This window comes from Triturus cristatus, chromosome 6 (assembly GCF_964204655.1).
Source record: "Triturus cristatus chromosome 6, aTriCri1.1, whole genome shotgun sequence".
In the NCBI taxonomy this organism is placed as follows: Eukaryota; Metazoa; Chordata; class Amphibia; order Caudata; family Salamandridae; genus Triturus; species Triturus cristatus.
This window is the reverse complement of record NC_140589.1, coordinates 1542054872-1542075985: the sequence shown is the minus strand read 5'-3', so window position 1 is coordinate 1542075985 and position 21114 is coordinate 1542054872. Positions and strand designations below refer to the sequence as shown.

The following is a 21114-nucleotide window of genomic DNA, read 5'->3' as shown; positions in this document are numbered from 1 at the left end:
AGTCTCTAATGCTCTGCAAAGAATTACATCGGAAATCATTGTGGTCAAAAATTGACTCGCAGCTTTCCAAGAAATGTCTCCTTGTTACAAATTTTAGTGGTATCCGACGCTCTTGTAGTTCTGATATTATTGCAGCCCTCTAAATGCTGATTCTTGAAATATTGGTTATCCCAATGAAACTAATCCAAAATGAATGCATAATAATGGTCCAATATAGAAGTCTGATGGGGCTTAGCCTGGTGCTCGAAGATGGTGGTGCGCTCTACGCAAGCTCCTGGCAGTCGGCCTATAATCTGTCTATCATCCGGCCCGCCACGCTGAACTAGACGATAGCTGGACTATCCACAACCCGGGGATCGGGACAGTGGCGATTGGAGGCGGTTCTAGCTGTGTGGGCTGCCAGCTGAGGTGTGGATCCACCCCACGCTCTGGGCTTGGTCGGTGCGCAGTGACTTTAGGGAGAAGACTGCCCGCTGGAACTGGGAGATGGCGCCCCAGAGACCCTAGAGTCACTTGGGTCTGGGCCTGAGGTGAAAGGCCGGCTCACAGAGGCGCATACGAGGAGCTGGGCCAATGATACCTGGATGCAATGCTCCAGAGACACTGGGGACTCCTAGGTCCAGGGCCCACAATGAAGAGAAACACTGGTGGGGGCCTGCAGCGGGAGACCGATGGGTCAGCCACAGCGCAAACTTAGGACACTGGCATTGGCCTGGTCTGCAGAAACGGCAGTCAGGTTGGGGCCGGCTCTACCCAGTTGGAGATGTGCGGGCGCGGCTGGCAGCAACGGCTCCCCTCCCCTTTCTTCCTTTGGAATCTTGTGGCTGTCTGAGGGGGTAGTGAAAGTGTGGCGCATCGGGGCCAGGGTCAGTTCCCGCGGCCCCACCCCTCCTATCTCACTCCCTTCTCCTGAGAAAAATCGGCAAACGAGGAGTGGATTTTGCGGATCTGGCACCGGCCTGTCTTCATTGGCTTGACGAGGACGTTCCCATGGTGCTGCTTCATGGCATTCAAGGACAAATCTGCATCGGCGTCCGTCAATCAGAGCACTATGGACCAATACATGAGTGCCAATCCGGGGAGCGCCGATCGAGCAAAGTCCCCGTCGCAGTGCCCAGACAATACATGCGGCTGTTACCCAGTCCAGGGAAGGATTGGGGGGGGTGGGTTCCGATGTGGCACTGTTGCGCTAGGATCTACAGAAAGTATCACGGAGGCAGAAACAAGAGTGTCTGGGGTCGAGGACTCGGTAGCGGCCCTACAACAGAAAATCAGCACTTTAACAGCCACAACCATGGAGCTGGCAATATGCGTTGAAAATGCGGAGGGCCGACCAAGACGGAACAATCTGCAATTTGTGGGCTTTCCCGAAGTCTGAGTGCACCTCCATGGACAAATTCCTGATGCAGTGGTTGAAATGGGTGGTCCCAGTGGAGAGCCTGTCATCCTTTTTTGTGGGTGAGGAAGACCACCAAGCCTTGGTGAAGAAACCTCCACCTGGAGCGCAGCCTTGACCTATCCTTGCAAAACTCCTTAACTGTCTGGACAGAGATGCTATCCTTGGATACGCTCAGATCCAAAGGAAAACTGCATATGAATTGGCCCATATCATGATCTTTTCAGATTATACCAAGATGGTCTAACAACAACGACACTCCTTAATTGTGGCAAAACAAAAGTTACGGAATCTCAAGATGCAGTACATGCTGCTATATCCAGCTTGGTTGAGGGTGGTCTACAACTCCTGTACATTGTTCTTCGACACTCCACAGGCCGCCTTCCAATGGATGGATAAGTCTGTGGTGATCAATCCACATACTCCGCCCAGGATGGAATCCGACTCGCCACAAAGTGACCAACGCAACCATCCTAAGAAGTCCACAACCATGCACCGCAACAGATCACGATCGTCCTGGAGAAGTTCACGTGGGGACGATAAACATTGAACAATACCCCCTGATCATACCATTATGTAGCTGTATCACGTGAGACTGTTTTGCTGGTTTTCCATAGTCAACTGATATCAACTATAGCTTAATACCATGATGGGATTGCATGCTTTCTTTTCCTCTATAATGTGTTCATGCTTATTGTGCTCTTATACTCCTCTATTATACACACTGCTGTGGGGGTTGTTTTTCAACTCATTCTAGACATAGGCTATTTGGGCACCTAAATATGACTGCCACTCTAGAGAGACATCTTGGGAGCCCCTTCTAGAGATAATGTTCTATAAGTGTTGGGGAAGTGAGATCCATTGTTGGTGTTCTACTCCGTGCCTCCCGTTGGGGGTCGGTGGGGACACAAATTGCAACAGATGCTTCTTGTTTATTGAAATATGGAGATGGGGATTGGGCGGGGTGTCAACTGTTGATATCAAATGTTGTTTACATATGTTCTAATGCGGTCCCATTGCTCACGCTCGATCAGACACACATTTTTATTTATTTATTTATTTGCAGGTTTGTAAAGCGCTGGAATCGACTCCAACTGGAGTATCTCTGCGCTACTGGCATAAGAATCCTATATCAAGAGTGGAGCATGTGGAAGGCATTAGATTGCATTAGTGAACAACAGAGTTCAACAGCTACAATGCACACTTGTCACCGACACTCATGACTAGCTCTGCTCCCGGATACAAAGGTGGCCTCCTCCAAATCCTCACATGGAATGTCAGAGGAGTTCTTGATAAAAACAAACATGGAGTAGTTCTCCACCAGGCACAACGTTGGGGGCGGTCATTATGCTGCTACAGGAGATCCATCTTCTGGGGACTAAGACTCCATGCCTCGCTTGACATGGTTACACACAGATATTCCACTCTGGGTTCACACTGGGTACGGGCGTTCTAGTCCACTGTAGGGTTATCTTTCAACTTCATAATGTGGACAGATGCCTATGGTCGCAGGTGAACTCCATGGGGAGCAATTTCCCCTGGGTAGTGTTTACACCCCCCCCCCCAATTGGGAGCCACTTTTATTGAAAGTTTCATCCATATATGGGGCAAGTTGCCTAGCGGTTTCTGCCTGGTGGTGGGATTGGAATGATGTTATCTACCCTAGGGTGGATAGATGGCGAACTCGGAGCGGGCGCAACGCCCCTTATGACTCCAGGCTGTCCTCCCTCATGACTACTTTAGGCTGGACTGTCACTTGGAGGGCCAATCATCCCGCTGAGATTGGCTATACATATTGTTAGTCAGTTCATGGGTCCTTCTCCAGATGAGACTATTTGTTCATTGCCAATACATATCTGCATAGGCTGTCATTGCTCCATATCCACCCATGATAACTTTCGGATCACTCCTCCGTGTCACTGGAGTTTCATGTTGGCGTGAGCTGTTCTAGATTTCGGTAGCACGTCACCATGGCAGCTCCAGAACCCGACAGATAGGGCGACTCTTCAGAAAACAATTGAAGAATACTTTACATAAACTTGCCTACAGCTCCTTCCAAAGAAGAATTATGGGAGGCTCTTAAACCGACTCTTAGAGGAGCCAATATCAGTTTTTGTGTGGGGAAACGTAGGCGTAGAGCTCAGGAGTGGGTGGCCCTTGAAGCACAGATTGAGAAATTAGAGGACAGTCGAGGATGGGGAAACAAGGAGTTGAGATTGCAGCTTAGCTTGACCCAGCAGTTCTACCAACAGCATTTTCTTAACAAGACAAAGACAGCATCGCAGGCCACACTGCACCGATTATACCAATGGGGCGATAAATCTGGCCGTATGCTTTATAGACTGTGCTAGGCTGCCAAGGCTGAGCTGCTGGTGCCGGTGGTGCGGATTCCCTGGGGTAGGGGTGGGACGTGTCTGGTCCTCTTGATGTTGCAAATACTACAAGTCACTCTATGCAGAGAATGACCAAATTAGTGCAGACTTGGTTCAGTAATTATATTCTGCTGCATACCCTATCGTCCGCAGCTTGCACACAACAGGATGGAAAAAATCACAAGAGGAGTTGGCATCAGCCCTGGCTAAATTGCGCACCGGGCGGGCCAACGGGTTCCCGTGTGAATATTTGAAGGTCTTTATGCCACAACTTGGCAGTACTCTGCTGGAGGTTTCCCAGGAGACATCGGACACAGCCATACTCCCACAGGACTGGCGACATGCAGGAATTCTGGTTTTCCCAAAACCGGGGCCCCACCGGATATACACTCTGGCAAATAGACTGCTGCAGCATATGCCAGATCTTGTTCATCTGGATCAGGTAGGTTTATTGCCTCAGAGATCCATACGTCACAACATACGGGGCATTTACAATGCTTTGGCTATGGTGGACCGCCTGGGGAAGCCAGCTGCAGTGCTGTTGGTTGACATGGACAAAGCCTTTGATTCGGGCAGTTGGCTACATTTGTTCGTCCTGCTTTGGGGGAATTTAACATTGGTCAGCGCTTCCTCTACTATATCCGAATTATATACAGCGGACAGACTGCATCGGGTTGGGTCTCTAGGGCAATCTCGGACCCCTTTCACACAGGCAGATGCACTAGACAGGAATGCCCGTTATCCCCTTATTTTTCGCTCTGGTGACAGAGCACCTGGTGGTATGGGTGCGATCGGACCCTCTAGGGAAAGAGTTTGCGTGGTCACTGGAACTGTAGGATAGGGTCTCCTTGTATGCCGACGATACACTATTCCTTCTTGCCCAATCCTCTGGCCCTTGACTATTGCAAATACTGCTCATATTAGGTGAGACCTCGGGACTGCACATGAATGTTGAAAAATCTGTGGTGTTCTTTATGAAGGAGACGGCCAGTAACATGGCCTGGGCCTCTTGACTGACCTTGGCCGTTTCGGGCTTTAAATATCTGGGGGTATACATTGTCCCAGACTTATCTACTTCTTGGGTTCACAATATAGCTCTGATTCATCCTCGTGTGAGACTAGATGATTAAACTATGGTCCCTGCTGCCCCCCTATTTGATTTGAGATTGTATTTGTAAAGCGCGCTATCACTCCGCGAGGAGTATCTTGGCGCTAACGTCATACGGTGGTGAAAGCACAGGATATTGACTTACTGAGAGTGATTAGATCAGAGCAAAGCAACAATCGTCCGAAATACCATAGATCCAGGTTTTGAGATCTTTCCTGAATAGAAGTTCAGTATTACAGAGTTTGATCTGGGCTGGCAACTTATTCCATGCTCTGGCACCCAAAACGGCTAGGGTTCTCGCGCCTTTTAGCTTATATCTATAGTTGGGTAATTTAAGAAGGTTTGCCGAGGAAGATCTGAGTGGCCTAGTGGTAGTATAAGAAGTGACACGTGCCGACAAAAATTTGGGACCAACCTTCATCTTTGCCCTAAACGTGACAAGAAGAAACTTAAAAATAATTCTTTTGTGAGCCGGAAGCCAATGGAGTTTATTCAAGGCGGCGGACGCAGAGGATTTTCTGGGAAGTTTAAGTACCAGGAGGGCTGCAGCATGTTGTACCACCTGAAACTTCTTTAAGACTGATCTATTGACTCCAGCCAGTAGCCCGTTACAGTAGTCCATACGAGAAAGTATCAGGGCCACTGCTACGGACTTTCTAGCAGACAAAGGGAGAAACTGAAGAATTTTTTTAGGGTTTTAATTAAGCCGAAGCACATTCCTGCGACTGCTTTGATATGGGGAATTAAGGAGAGGGAATTATCAAATTGGACTCCTAGGTTCTTGGCTACCTTGACAACCTCAGGGGGTGGGGTTGCCCCATCGGGCCACCACTTGGACGGGTGGAAAGAAGTGTCCATCCCTATGGGAAGAATCTCTGTTTTGTCAGTGTTGCATTTCAAATGATTAGTCGACATCCATTGAAGGACCGCAGTTAACCAAGCTTTAAAATTCATTTCAGCTTGCGTGGAGTCGTTCTCCAAAGAGATAATCATTTGAGTATCATCTGCATATGATAGAACCTCAATCCCGAAGGAACTAATCAGAGTGATAAGAGGAGCCATATAGACAGTAAAAAGTAGTGGGCTTAGGGAAGATCCCTGGGGGACTCCTGCTGAAATGGGTCATTCGGAAGAGAGGAAAGGACCAAGGGTGATAGCCTGTCTCCGCGAGGTCAGGAAGGATTTAATCCATCTCAGCACCATACCTGAAATGCCGCTGCATTCGAGACGCCTCAATAGAATGTCATGAGAGATCGTGTCGAATGCAGCTGACAAATCCAGCAGAATCAGCACCCCCTTCCTACCTCTATCTGCAATCATTTTCAGGGAATCAGAAATTTCCATAAGGGCTGACTCCGTGGAATGTTTGGGCCGGAATCCTGCTTGGCATGGGTGAAGAATCTGTTTCTCTTCCAGAAATTTTGTAAGCTCCTTTAAAACAAAAGTTTCCGTGATTTTACCAAAGATTGGAAGAAGTGAGATAGGGCGAAGATTAGAGAGCACAGCTGAATCAATATGTTTTTTTTTTTTTTTTTTAACGGTTTAACCAGTGCCAACTTCCAGTCTGCTGGGACAACGCCCGAGCTAAGAGACGAATTGACAATCTGATTAATAATGGGGTTTGCTACCTTTGACAGTTTGTGAAGGACAGATTGAGGGCAGGCACCCAACGGAGACCCAGATTTGCATTTTTCCATAGCCATGAGAGTCATGTCTAGCGATACAGGTGTGAATGCAAAAATAGAGGCAGAGCTACTCGTCGGAGGGGAATCAAGGGTGCGATTGCTGGCTGGAAACATTTTCTGAATTGTGAGGATTTTTTCCTCGAAAAACAGGGAGATCTGATCACATAATAACTGAGAGGCAGGCAGCGCTCTTTGCTCCACCATCGGTGTAGTAAAAGATTTCACAATTTGAAAAATCAACTTCTGATTGTCTTGAGCTGAGTTGATTTGGTTTGTAAAGAATTCCTTTTTGCCAGTTGAACCTGGGAGAAATATGCTTTCCTACCTTCCCTAAAAATGTTTTTATGTTTCTCCATATATCCCTTTCTCCACTGGCGCTCCAGTCGCCTGCAATGCAGTCGTGCTTGAGCCAGTTTGGGCGTAAACCAGGGAGTATTTAAATTTGTTGGTTTTAACGGCTTGCTCCTTATGTCCAAGGGCATAATGGCCTTGCCGATGTTGGTGAGCCAGGACTGAAAGAGGTGAGAATCAGTCTCTGTATTGCCTGTTAAAGACGGGGCGAAATTTTTGGCCACAATCAATAAATTAGGATTTTTAACAATCTGCGTCCATGAGGGCCCCTGCTGAGGTTTATTAAAAATTTTCACAATCTGTGTCATTGGAGGCATTATAATTCTAAGGGGGATAAAAGAGTGGTCAGACCAGATTAAGGGGACGGGGGGTATCTGCAGCAAGCCAAGGTAGATTTGAGCAGACCCCATCAAGGGTATGACCTGCCAGATGGGTGTGGCCATTCACTATTTGCTGTAGTGAAAACAAGTCTAAGATTTGAGAGAAATGATCTGTTCCAGGATCAGAATTATCCTCTAAGTGAAGATTAAAATCAACTAAAAGCGTAAAATTAGCATATTTGAGCATGAGGTAGCTTACGGAGTCGTTAAGTGAATTAATGAATTTAGTACTTTGACCAGGAGGCCGATAGATAAGAGCACGAGAGAAACATAAAGTGGCATTCAAAGAGAGGCAGAAACCTAGACTTTCCACTTCCAGCAACGCATCCAGTTCAAAGAAAGTGCAGACCAATGAGTCACGTAATATAATAGCCAGTCCTCCACCTCTACCCACCGGTCGGTCCTTCCTATGTATAAGATAGCCTGATGGGACAGTGTCCGCGATATCTGGGCTACTCCAATCCTTAAGCCAAGTCTCTGTTACAAAGAGAATATCTAGTTGAGAGTCTAAAATAAGATCTCTGATGTCTTGGCTTGTTTGCCCATGGATCGTGCATTAATAAGGCCTCCGATAAGTAGACCCCCGTTCCTAACATTGCCAGACCTGGAATACACATTCTGGCCCGCTCTATGATCTTTAAGATGTTGCGGATCTTATACCATCTACAAAATGACCCCTTCGCTAGCCCTCAAACATGGTTCATTCAAGTAAATACGGCTCTCACGTGCTTCCTGGGGGGTGGTGGTGCATATTGCCCTCCTCACTGGTTTCCAATTTACCTTTAATGGGGGCAACGCTGCCCCAGACATCTACTCCTATTATGCCACGACCCACCTCCCACTTATAAATGAATGGTCCTATACGCCACAGACTGACCAGGCATACATGAAAAAGTGCTGGACAATGGGTGACTTACCTTCTCTACAGTGGGAGGATAGGGAGCCACATTCCCCCGGCGATACAAGTTCTACTACCCCTCTAGAAACGGGCACTCAAGCGGATGGATTGGTGGGCTCGGTTGACTCCGAAGATACCATTGTGGGGTGGGAATTTCCTTGGCCAGTTAGCATCTCTGTCGGGGTTTCGGCAGTGGGATGCAGTAGGTATCTCTGCCCTAGGAGATGTTATGCGCGGCTCAGTCCTGCCAAGAACTGCAGGTAGACTTTCAATTACACATCCATCAATTCAACAAATATCTACAGGTTTGCCACGCTCTAACCCCCTTCCGTCTCAACCTCCATGAACTACAGTTCAGCCCTCTGGAGGGTAGACTATTGTTGAGTGACCTGGGTACACATAAAATTAAGCAGACTTATCAGACATTAACAACACATAGTTCTACCACACTCCCGGATCTACGATGGACATGGCTGGGGGGATATGCCCACACTTGACGATGATAACTGGACCGCGGCCCTCCTGGCACCATGTGAAGCGGCAATATCATCAAGACTCCGTCTTATTCAATTAAAATTTTTGCCCATTTATTTCACCCAACATAGTCTGTGGCACGTGGGTGCCATTGCCTCACCGGTGTGCCTTAGATATGGTGTGAACGAGGGCACGTTTATGCACATGGTGTGGGAATGCACAGCGCTATCAGGCTTGGGGCGGGGTGTAGTGATATGCCTGGAGTGGGAAGTCACTTTTAACCCTAAACTGATTTTACTCAAAAGTATGGAGGGGCTAGGGGGTAATAGGTAAAAAAAAAAAAAAAAGACACCTACTGTTTCTCGCCTTAACTTTGGCAAAACTGGATATTGCAAAGCTGTGGAAATTTGTATCGCCACCCACAGTAGGCACCTGGAAGAATAAAATGGATCATCGTATGGGAATGGAAATTGCTGTCTACCGAGCTAGGGGATGCCCACAAAAACACGCTTAGATATGGCAGCAGTGGGCTAACCATAGAGACATAGTCTTGGCCCGCTCTTTACGGTGGACTCTCCTTAATACTGAAATACAGCAATATAATGGTAGATCGTCAAGCCCCTTGGCATCCACCCCGGGCTGCTGTACAAGGTTGATAGCAAAATTGGCTTATTTATCATGTGTGGGATAGTGAAATCTTTTAATGTATTTTCCAACATTGTCGCTGGGAGTGAGCGATGGGTTACTATTGCACTGCATGATTTGATGGGCCATGTTGGCCGGAATGTAATGACTAAAAAAATATTATTGAAGTCTGAAAGCAAGGAAACTGAAGATAAGGAAGCCTCAATTAAATCTTAAATTAGCCCTTATTTATTCAAGCTTGTAATCAAAAGGTCTACTTAGTACTGCTGTTTTCAGTATCCACTTCTCTTCTGAATGTATTTAATGGTTTTCGGATAAAACACTAATTTTAAAGCAGACTGAAGTATGTTCACACTATGCATTACTTTTACTAACTTGTTATGAGTAATTAATCAAGCATTGAAAGGATGCCCAACTCTGATCTTATGAAGTCCATAGAAGTGTTACACAACGCTTTTTCATTTCTTTGCACTTCCCACCTTGTGTGGATTGCTGTTGTCTTCAGTAGCAGATCTGCACCTTCTTGGACACGATGGCTTCCAAGTACTTAGTTACCTCCACAGGAAGTCCACCTGTCTAAGCCAGCTGCTCTCAAGCAAAAATTAAAAAAGGTAGAGCAGCTCCGCCAGTCCTAAAGGCACAGTCAGCATCTCACTCTTATTCATTGGCAACACAAGGAACTGGAGCAGACCTGTCCCCCTTCAGTCTTGAAGAGCAATAAGGTATCCATGGAGAAGCACGCCCAATGACTCCCCCGACCTCCAAGGGTAGTTACACTGAGGGGCACACTATACCGGTGCTCTACTTTTATTTTTTGTTTTTCTGCCTTGAAGATGCATTTGCTTCTGGTCAAGTTCCTGCTGCTGGTGCCAGAGTATTCTGCTTTAAGGCCCTCAGATCTCTGACTTCTTGACAAGAACCCAAAGAAGGGGTTTCCAAAGGAGACTGAGAGAACAGAGTAAAAATGAGGTGCTCTAAAACTACCAGTAGACCCGCCTCACTTCACCAATTCATACCTTTCAAGCTACAGCTATGATATCCGTGGGAAAAAAAACTTTCTAACCAAGGAGTTTAGCAAGTTGCTACTTCTGAACTTTAATTCGAGGATACTATTGTATCTCCTATTTTAGTGTGACAAATGCACAAAGTTTCCAATGTTCTCTGTAGTATTGCTGGGTGATAGAAGAGTTCAGAGTTATGAGGCAAAACCTTTTTCCCCACAATCCGCTTTTTCTGTTAGCAAACTTCAGTTCATTAATATAATCTTTGTAAAGGGTCCTTGGTCTGTTATCCCCTACACCAAGCATAAAGCCGAGACTTGGTGTATATGGTAAGGCACAGCTATGGCATTCGTGTAACCCTTTGGGGTGTTCTGAATCCTGAAAACAGAATTCCTCCCATACAAATCTTCCAGTATTATCTGACCCATAATGTAGTAATACCATTGTTCAGGAAACTACGAACATGGATTTTTGGTACCTCTGGATTATTTCTCATGAATATGTTCCACTCTTTGTAGGAATTACCCGGTAAATAGATGCTGTCAAGGTTACTTCTTTTCAGTACTTTTTTAGACAGGCGCACTTATAGATGTTAGTGTTATTGTATTTTGTTTGGTAATCTTAAAAGGACCATATGCTGTACTTTTTGTAATCTACTTACATTAAAAGAGAACCTACCACACTGCCCGGAAGCACTCCATTCCATAGCAATAATGACACAACATGTGCAGTTCTAATTGTCCCACTGTTCATTGAAGTCCCATAGTTATGCCTAGGTCTTTAGTAGGTCAAAGTAAGGAGGGATAAAAATACCTACCTACCTGCTTAAAAGAAAAACAAATAAATCCCTTTCCTTTGCTCATTATGCTGCAGTAGAAAAACTATTTATGTGGAGAGCGTTTCTTGCATATAGGGGGGCAGAATCTAGTTTTGTTAATGTTAAGCCTTGTATGGCCTCACTAGAATCCCTGTTTGATTTTAACACATGTGCATACACTTCCTGTACGGGACTCTATGAAATGTTAGATGTGTCGGAAAAAAGCACATTTCTACCTTTGCCTATCACTTTAATTAAAAAGCTTTCTTGTTGTTAAAGGGTTTAAAGAAAGTGCTGAAAAGATGGTCAAAGACAAGCTGGAAGGAAAGGACAAACTGACTCCTTGGGAAAAGTATTTACAGAAAAAGAAAGAAAAGAGAAAACTGAAGAAAAATAAAAAGGTATTAGTTTCATTTGTTGAATTGGTGCATGAAGGAACTTTTTTCTGCATTGATTTGTGGTCATTAATCCTTTTCCTCCTACATGCTACTTTCTCCTATTACCAGCGCCATGGGAACTCTACCGCATGTTCATAGAAAGAATAATATATGTTTGAGATATTTAAAACATGAGACTCAAAGACCGTATTTATTCTTTCAGTGCAGCACATATCCTTTCCCATTTACAATGCAGGTATGCTCACACTCCCATTTTCTAATTCACAAGGGCCACTTTTAACTGTCATTCCTTAAAAGCTCTCCCCTCATTTGTGCTGTTAGTGGCTGCAAATTCATATTTTCTTTATTTATGTTTGTTTAAGCCACCACATGCAACATTATCTTAGCTGAAGTGGTTGCACTGGTTTCAAGGAATGGCTAGAAATGTCCTAAGGAATCACAGCAGATGGAACCGCGAGTTCTTCTAGCTGGAAAGAGCTTGACTTGGTTCACATGATTGGGAGGTCATCTTTAGGTTAAAAGGATCTTTGATACAGCCTCTAACAAAGGATATAATAAGGACCTTAATCATGAGCCCGGCCTTTGCATACACCTATGAAGTTAACCCAACCTAGGAGGATACTACAAGATGATTGCCTGTTCTTCAACCCCTAGATGACCATTTCCAGGCAGTCATTATTTGTACAGAAGACTAGTATCCCAGTGCTGCCAACTTTCCCTGAAATTGATTAGGCATCAGCTATATCCCTTTTAAAGGAGAAAGTAGCTTTTACATAATAATTTTCCTAAGATCCCAATGCTTTTAAATCCAGACCCTACTCTGGTGTTTTTTATTTCCCTATATGTCGATACATATCAGTTTCCAACCTAATGCCTTAGTCTCTGGCCTTAATGCTAATGGGCTTTGCTCTTCGTTGTCTAACAAGAAATGAAAAGAGAAGAAAAAAGTCATCATTCACATGAGGTTTTCCAAAATCACTTATGCTCCAGCGCCTTTACAGAGCGTTACCTTCCATGCAATTAAAATGACAAAGGATCCATTGTGTAGGACTTGGAACTCTAGTAGTTATTGTCCTACCAGACACTTTTTTTTTTTGTGTAACATTTTTATTGGCATTTGTAGTTTACAGTATCAAAGTGCCTTTGGATACAGGATGTCGATTTGTATTGCTCACATTTATACCATATTACATTGCCATCCGTACAGTGATTAGACAAATAACTTGCCGGTCTGAAGACGTATAATTTCTATGTAAAACTGAGGTACAGACTGGGGATACGTTCATGGAGTTCTGGGTGCGGATGTCAGATGGGGTAGTTGGGCAATATGCGCTTCGTTTAACGATATTCCTGAGTGGTACTGGGGATGAGGGGGAAACTGTAATTGGTCCGGCTCCGGGTTTCGGCTGTCGAGTAAGGCCTGTTGTGCGGTATTAGTATCAATTATCATTAGGTGTGTGTTGCGGAGGGAGATCTGCTACATGTGTTTGTGTCTGCCCTTGCGATTGTGGGTCCCTTGGGGCAGGTGGGTCACCCTCTGGGTCGGCGTGCGGAAGTGATTGAAGTGATTCAAGAGTAGAGCTCATTCCATAGATATAGGCTGCTTGCGCATTCCTTTCACCTCTTCCTCTCGCAGCGCTTCTTCCTCTGCGGTTGCGCACTTGTGTTCCGCCCCCTCCCATGCTGCGATCGGAGGACCTGTGGGGGACCGCCAATGCATGGCTATATTCCTATTGGCTAGTAAAAGGGGCAGTGAGGTAAATTTGAGGGGCACTTTATGTTGTTTCCGCTTCTTAAAGACACCTAATGCGCAGGCCTCCCAGGTGTTCAGATGTGTGAGCCCGGTGAGATCCCTAAGTGAGGTATGAATGTGCTGCCAATATGGTTGTAATGTGGGGCAACTCCAGAACATATAATTAAAGTCTGCTGCTTGTGAGTCGCATCTGGGACATAGAAACTGGGTGTCGGGGATAAAATCGTTGGAGGCGTGCTGGTGTCAAATAAGCCCTATGGAGGATGTAGTATTGTATATTTTTGAATCGTGCATTACTAGACACCTTCTTGGGATGTTCGAGGGCTCTCTCCCATTTTTTTTCTCATGTAGTTACCGCCCTAATTCGTCTTCCCAGGTGGTCTGTTGGGTCTCTAGGGATCTGTTCATGAGTTCCCTGATGGCTTTATAGAGCCATGTGGTCAAGTGTCGTCCCGCTCCCATGTACAAGATTGTATGTATGACCGGATGTGTAGCCGTTTCCCCTGTCGAGAGGTCATGGGGCTGGCGGTAATGTTCAAGGAGTTGGCGGTGGAGTTGGAACTGTGTAGGGGGGAGCTCATAGTCATCTATAAGTTATCGGATTGGTCTCAGTTGTCCGTCTTCGAATAACGATTCCATTTCGGTGATGCCTCATTCCGTCCATGTATGAATCGTGTTAGATGTGTAATATCTGTCTCGTTTGGGCCAGCCAACCAGCGGAAACAGTGGAGAGTATGAGGGCCTCCCTGAGGATATACGGTGTATCCTTTGCATTCATTTGCGTGCTACTGCTACTTGTAGGGGGTGTGTACGTCTGGATTTGGTGCCTGGTAGTAGTAAACAACGGAGTTCAGGGATTGGCACTGGACCAGTCGTGGTGAATGTTTCCCCTTAGTGTCTGCCTGGCGTCCAGTAGGAGAGCCACTGTAGTTGCGCTGCTAGGAAATAGGATTCGAAGGATGGGGCGCCCAATCCGCCTTGTGTGGTGAGTAGTTGTAGCTTCGTCAGTGCTATCCTATACCAGTGTGTCCCCCATATCAGTGAGCTGAGGAGTGAGTCTAAGTCCCGGAAGAAAGTTCTGGGCGGAATTATTGGTAGATTTGTGAAGTAATATAGTAACCGTGGGACTATTATCATTTTGGCTAGAGCTACGCGGCCGATCGGGACTAGTGGGAGATTCCTCCAGAAACCAATCGATGATCTGATGCTGGCTAGTGCCCTACGGTGATTGCCTTCATATATGTCGGTTGGGGTGTGGTAGAGACGAATCCCGAGGTATCGAGGGGCGTCTGCGCTTCAGGCTATGCTCTGGTTGCCCAGCTTGATATCCCGGGGAGGGAGGTTCGGATGTAGCAGATACACTGTGGATTTATCCCAGTTTACTTGTAGCCCAGAGACTTCAGCGAACTCTGTCAGTGTTGCCCAGATAGGTGTGAGATCTTTGGTAACGTGTCTGATATATATTAAAAGATCATCGGCATACATGGAAACAATGTGCACGCTATCTGCTATGGGGATGCCCCAATGTTCCCCCTCTTGTCTCAACCGTATGCCCAGCGGTTCTACAGCAAGAGCAAAGAGTAGAGGCGAGAGTGGGCAGCCCTGCCTCGTGCCTTTTTGCACCTCAAACTCCCAACGAGATGTAGCGTCCTATCCGAACATGCAAGGTTAGTTTGGAGTATAAGAGTTGGGTATATGCCAAGAGGGTAGGGCCAAGTCCTATTCGTCGCAGGACCGAGAAGAGATACTACCATGTGAGGGTGTCAAAGGCCTTCTCGATGTCCAGGATAAGGCGGGCCGCCCGAGGATTTGTGTCACCTACTTGATCTTGGACATGGAATAGTCGGCGTATGTTCTGGGATGTGTTCCTACCCGGGACGTAACCACATTGGTCAGGATGGATTAGAGGCCGTATGATTTGTGCCTATCTATCTGGTGATATCTTCCCCAGAATCTTACAGTCTGTAGATAGTTTTGTAATTGAAGTAGGTGCTGTCGTGATATGTAGACCAGGAGCCGGAGATGTAGATAAGTAGATTTATTAGTTCATGTAAGTTGGTACAGGGTGCCCCACCGGGAGCAGCATCCTGCTGCTCAGCCCCACTCAATCTAACTGATCACTCATTCAAATCATGCACACACACCCAACATTCTATGACATCACACTCATGCAGGCTGAGCAGCCAGGACTAAGAAGCATAGGATATAACATATCTCCTTCCTTTAGAAACAATAAAACAACAAGAAGCAAAGTGAAGAAAATAATCACATTTCGTTTCTTGGAAATTAAATCAAGATAGATCACAAAAATCATATTAGATAAGTAAATGCATCCTTGGTTCACAATATTAATCAAATAGCATTCTAGGATATTAAGATCAACAAGATCACATAAAATGATAAGAGATAAATGATTCCTCTCTAGTTCTCTTAAGAACATATAGCATAAATAATTGTGTTCTTCATATAGAATGGTAATAAAACGTGTAAGGTCACATAAAAAAATTACACATGTTTCAGACAGGATGCAATCAAAACAGATTGAAAATGTTTCAGGGAAAATGCAATCACTACACTTACCCAGTACACTCTGAAGAACACCACAACACACCTATCTCCCTCTGCCAAAGAACATGAAAAGAAAAAAAATTTGCACATGTTCCAGCATGGATGTAATAACGCACAATAAATGAGGTGCGAAGCAAAAACAAAATGTAATGCACACTGGCATCACAGCATTAAATCGCTAGTGCACTGCCAACACAAACTTGACGTGCGAGGCAAAAGACAAAAATAATGCACACGACATTACAGCACTAACTCATGAGTACTCTGCCAACGCAACCCTGACGTGCGAGGCAAAAGACAAAAATAATGCACACAGCATTACAGCACTCACTCCTGAGTACACTGCCAATGCAACCCTGACGTACGAGGCAAAACACCTTCCCAACACAACCCAGGCGTGTGAGGGACGTTCCCAACGCAACCTTGACGTGCGAGGGAGACTGCCAATGCAACCTTGACGTGCGAGGCAAAACACATTCCCAACACAACCCTGACGTGTGAGGGACTTTCCCAACACAACCCTGACATGCGAAGGAGACTGCCAATGCAACCTTGACGTGCGATGCAAAGCACATTCCCAACACAACCCTGACATGTGTGGGACATTCCCAATGCAACCCTGACGTGCGAAGGAGAAGCAAAAAAATAATTACAGCACGGGGTACATGACCCCGAAACGCATGCTTAGACAAAACATGTTAGAAAAAAGAACCTTCTTCTCACATGTGTCTACAACACTGAAGAGAACAACCTATAAAGCATGGTAAACAATCAATCAGTATCCACTCCCACTCAGGAATGGCATTCAAAAATACACACACAATGCATATACAATAGCTGACAGAAAAGGAACAAGAAAAAAAACAAGCTAACAAAATTTAGGTAGTCACCATAGTCTGCACAGTAGTGCAAAAAATCTTCACAGTTGTATGCCAGTTCGTGATAATCTTCACAGTTGCACTCGCTGTACCAAATGGATGGCAAAAGTACCTTCTTTTTTTGGTATGGAAAACCACACATATACAGGATGTAAGAAGTGCACGCAACTACTGCTAGATTAGTAGTGCCACGGTTCAGATGAAAACGCTGCCTATAGAGCATCAGGTAAGGTACAGAAAGTCACAATTTAAGGAGGAGAACGGCCGACAACAAAGCGAGGAACAGACGGACGTGGTATTGAAGTGTTGAAGTTGCATGACGGTGTATGACAGCGAAATTCCAATCAGCTTCCTTACGACGTAGACGTGGTTGGCAAAGTGTAATCTAATCACTTCCCAACTGCAATTCTTCTGAGGCGCCTCCAACCACAAGATGGCGGCACGTCTAAAGACATTTGGTCGGATGGCTATCGGCACATTCTTGCAGCTAAATGACCCTCAGTGGTGCTCAAGATTGCCTAGCAACGAAGACTTCACAAAGGAGACCTCGAGGGAAAGTCTCTGCACGACCGAACAAATGTAGGTAGGAGAGCGCATGCTCCCCGCGACTCGTGCATTATTTTAAAAGGTGTGTGACAGTTGAACTGGCAATTAGGGCACATGGCGAAGATGACAAAAACAAAAAAGTACCTCCAATTCGGCAACCCATTTACTAGGGACCCGATCCCTGCCCCCGATCGGCAGAACTTGAATGCGCTCAACGTCCTTTTTTTTTTTTTTATTATTATTATTTTTTTTTTAAATTGACATTTTTGCAAATACAAACTTCAACAACAAAACAGGCCAGTTTGCTGTCACAATAAATCAAATATACAGGGTGGTTACATTTCATGCATTAACCCATAAGCAGTTTTTGGTCTTTTGGCGTGAACATCTTCGGACCAGCACATCACAGATTACATACATCCGTAATTACGCAGCCGAAGTCAGTAGCAGAATAGCACATCCACAAGTCCCATAGTCATATCACCCCTCTTCACAACTCACGGACCATCGTTCTGTCCCACGTCTGTAACTGCGTTCTGTCCCTGAGCCCATGTCAGAAATGGTTCCCAGATATCGCGGGGTCGAGAAGCGAGGGGGGCAAGTTCCCAGAACGCAGTTAGTTGTGCATGCCCATAAGTAACATCCGCTATCCAACCCTTGTGAGTGGGGACCCTCCTACCTCCCCAGTGTAGCGATATTTGACGTTTAGCATATAATAAAAGCAAAGCGTGCAGTTTACACAACTTGGGTGGGGTGTCTTTGACATATCCTAATAATCCAAGAGCCGGGGAGGGGGTCTCCGCTCCTCCAACAATTTGACTCACCGTAACGAATACCTTGGCCCAATACCCCGCTATCTCCGGGCAGTCCCACACTATATGCAAGAAAGAAGCAGGAGAAAACCCGCATCTCCAACAGCTGTCATCTTCTTTGAGCCCCATACGATGCAGACCTACAGGTGTTCTGTATACTCTGTGAAGTGAATCAGCCTGAGTTTATAATTGGCAGAGAGTTCTCTTAGCTGTCCACAGCAAAACTCCCACTGCTCTTCGGTTACTGGGGCGGAAAGTTCTTCATTCCAATATTGGAATGATTTAGGCTGAACCAATGGAGCAGATGCCTGCATATGCCGTGTGCAATCTCGTAACGAGCTTGCGAGGGGAAGGGGATTTTAGCAGATTTTCCAACGCCAGCAAGGTCGCAGGAGCATTGGGGAAGCTCCCACAGAGGGCCCGGCAGGCCGTGCGTAGTTTGTGATATAAAAACAGCTCAGTGAAGGGTACCGTCCCATCCCCGTCCGCAGTCGGAGGTGGTCCGAATTTGTTTTTCGGAAACAAATCTGCAAAAGTGTGAAGATGCATATTTTGTATTAATGCCTTGCTGATTCTGTCCTCCACACAGGGCAGCATTGGATTACGGGCTACCAGGATCGAGGGAGCATACAGCACAGGGATTCCAGCCCGCTTGCGCAGCTCCTCCCATACCCAACACAGCGTTCCGGCGGAGTCTATGTCTCCACGTGGGCGCTTTATAAAGGTCTACTTCGAGAGGGATCGGTGCTACCGTGTCCAGCTCCCCCGCCACGTGGGGCTGGAAGGGCGTTGGGTGTACCCAAAACTGCAAAAATTGGGCCTGAGCGCAAAGTGTATAGAGATGCATGTCCGGCGCTCCCATTCCTCCCTGCCTGAGCAGGAGTGTTAACATATCCCAGGATACTCTGGCATGTCGGCCCGCCCATGCCAGGGATATAAGCTGTGACTTAAGGATCTTGAAAAAGTACTGCGTGAGCGGAATCAGGGCATTGGCGAATAGATACAAAAACTTGGGCAGTATGACCATTTTTGCTAGCGCTATCCTGCCAGTCAGAGATAGCGGCAGCTGCGACCACAATTTAACTTTTTCTTCCAGCCACGTCAAAGGCCGCCCGTAATTCAGATTCCATACCTCCTGCGTATCCCGACTGATCCAAATACTTGACCTCCTCTGCTTCCCATTTTAGAGGATATTCGGAGCGCACCTGGGGCGTCCCATCCGTTAGGGGAAATATCACTGATTTTGCCCAATTGACAACTATGCCAGCCAAGCCACCAAACCGAATGAATTCCCTTAAGACCGGGTCTAAATTCTCTTCTGGATTGACGAGATAAAGAGTTACATCATCTGCGTATAAGGAGATGAGCAGGCTTCTGGTACTAAACCCTATACCTCACGCCATATGGTGCTGCCGAATACGAGCAGCAAGTGGCTCCATTGCAATCGCGAACAGGAGTGGAGATAAAGGGCTGCCCTGCCTTGTGCCACGGGAGATGGGAAAGGGATCAGACAGCATCCCGTTCACTCTGATTCGGGCTCTGGGCAAAGTATACAGTAAATGTATACTTCTAATAAAAAGCGGGCTAAACCCCATCCGTCCCAGTATGGCAAAGAGATACGACCATTCCAGGGAATCAAATGCCTTGGTGGCATCCAAGAACACCACCGCGGCGCGGGCCTCTGGGTGCAAGTAATGTAAAACGGAGAAAATTGTTCATAGATTATGGGATGTAGACCTCCCCGGTATGAACACAGACTGATCCGGGAGCGCAATCATAAGTAATAGCGGCTGCAGCCGGTTCGCAAGTAGTTTAGCTAGGATTTTATCGTCTACATTTATCATCGACAGCGGTCTATACAAGTCGACTTCAGAGTCGGGCTTACCGGGCTTCAACAAGGTAATAATCACAGCTTCCCTGATGAAGTCAGGCAATATCCCCCCCCCTCCAGAGCTTCCTCATACACCGCCCGCAACCTGGGCGCCAGCTCCTCAGCGTATGTTTTATAAAAAGCTGTACTCAGACCATCGGGGCCAGAGGCCTTATCAAGCGGCAGACTTTTAATAACCTGAGCAACATCTTCAACAGTGAAGGGGAGATCCATATATTCCCTGTGGGTGTTATGGAACCAGACTAACGCAATCGAGTCCAAGAACGACTGCAGCCCCTCGGGGCACGCCTCTTGGGCATCAGTATAGAGTTGAGCGTAAAAGGTGGAAAAAGCATTTAGGATTTCTGCCTGGCCTCTAACAACTGTGTCTGGTGCAGTGTATATTTCATGTATAAACACCGTGGGTCTCGGTGGTCTGATCATACCCGCTAGTGTACGTCCTGGCCTTTCCCCCTCTCCATATCGCCTCGCCTCTGCATATTTCCCAAGGAACTTAAGCTCTCTCTGTGCCTCCTCGGAGAAATCCAATAACTTGGTCTTCAAAAGGCCAAGCACGGTGGGATCGTTAGTAGAGTAGAATCTCCCCTCAAGTTCCTTTATTTTAAGCCTCTATCGAAGTAATCGTGCCCCTGATTGCCTTCAATACTCCCGCCTGTCTGGCAATACACTGACCCCTTATCACAACTTTGAAAGCCTCCCATAGTGAGGTCTCAGTGGCCACTGACCCAGAGTTCAAAGTGAAGTACTCAGTAATGTCCCTCCGTATCTCTTCCTTAAAAGCCTCATCAAGTAGAGCATATGGCGGGAGACGCCAAGTGAAGGCTCGTGGCGGGCAATTAGGTGACCCACTTGTGGGACACCCCCGCGCCGCACGGCCACCAGCTGCTGCGTGTGCCCCTTGCCTGCCCTCTGCCTCGCTGCCTGCCTCGTTGCCGGCTGCCGGCTGCTTCCGCTGTTGTTGTTTTTGCCTTGTTTTTACTGTAATTTGTGCCTGTTTTTATTTATTTCGTTGTGCCTGTGTTTTGGTTTTCCTTCCTTGTTGTCCGCCTACCTCGCCGCCCTCCGCTCTCCCTTCCCGCCACCGCCGCTTTTCCCCGCCCCTTTTTCTATTCTGTACCCTCCCCGCTCCCGCCTCCCAGCT

At 46.5% G+C, this 21114-nt stretch overlaps 1 protein-coding gene across 3 annotated transcripts in view; it reads left to right on the top strand.

Moving 5' to 3' along the window:
- ESF1 (ESF1 nucleolar pre-rRNA processing protein) overlaps positions 1–21114 on the top strand; it is a 387155-nt gene that overhangs the window by 265767 nt on the left and 100274 nt on the right. For all 3 annotated transcript variants that reach the window (XM_085612700.1, XM_085612701.1, XM_085612699.1), the window contains exon 10: positions 11407–11528. In XM_085612700.1, the coding sequence (XP_085468826.1) occupies positions 11407–11528 (122 nt within the window). The remainder of the gene's footprint in view (positions 1–11406; positions 11529–21114) is intronic.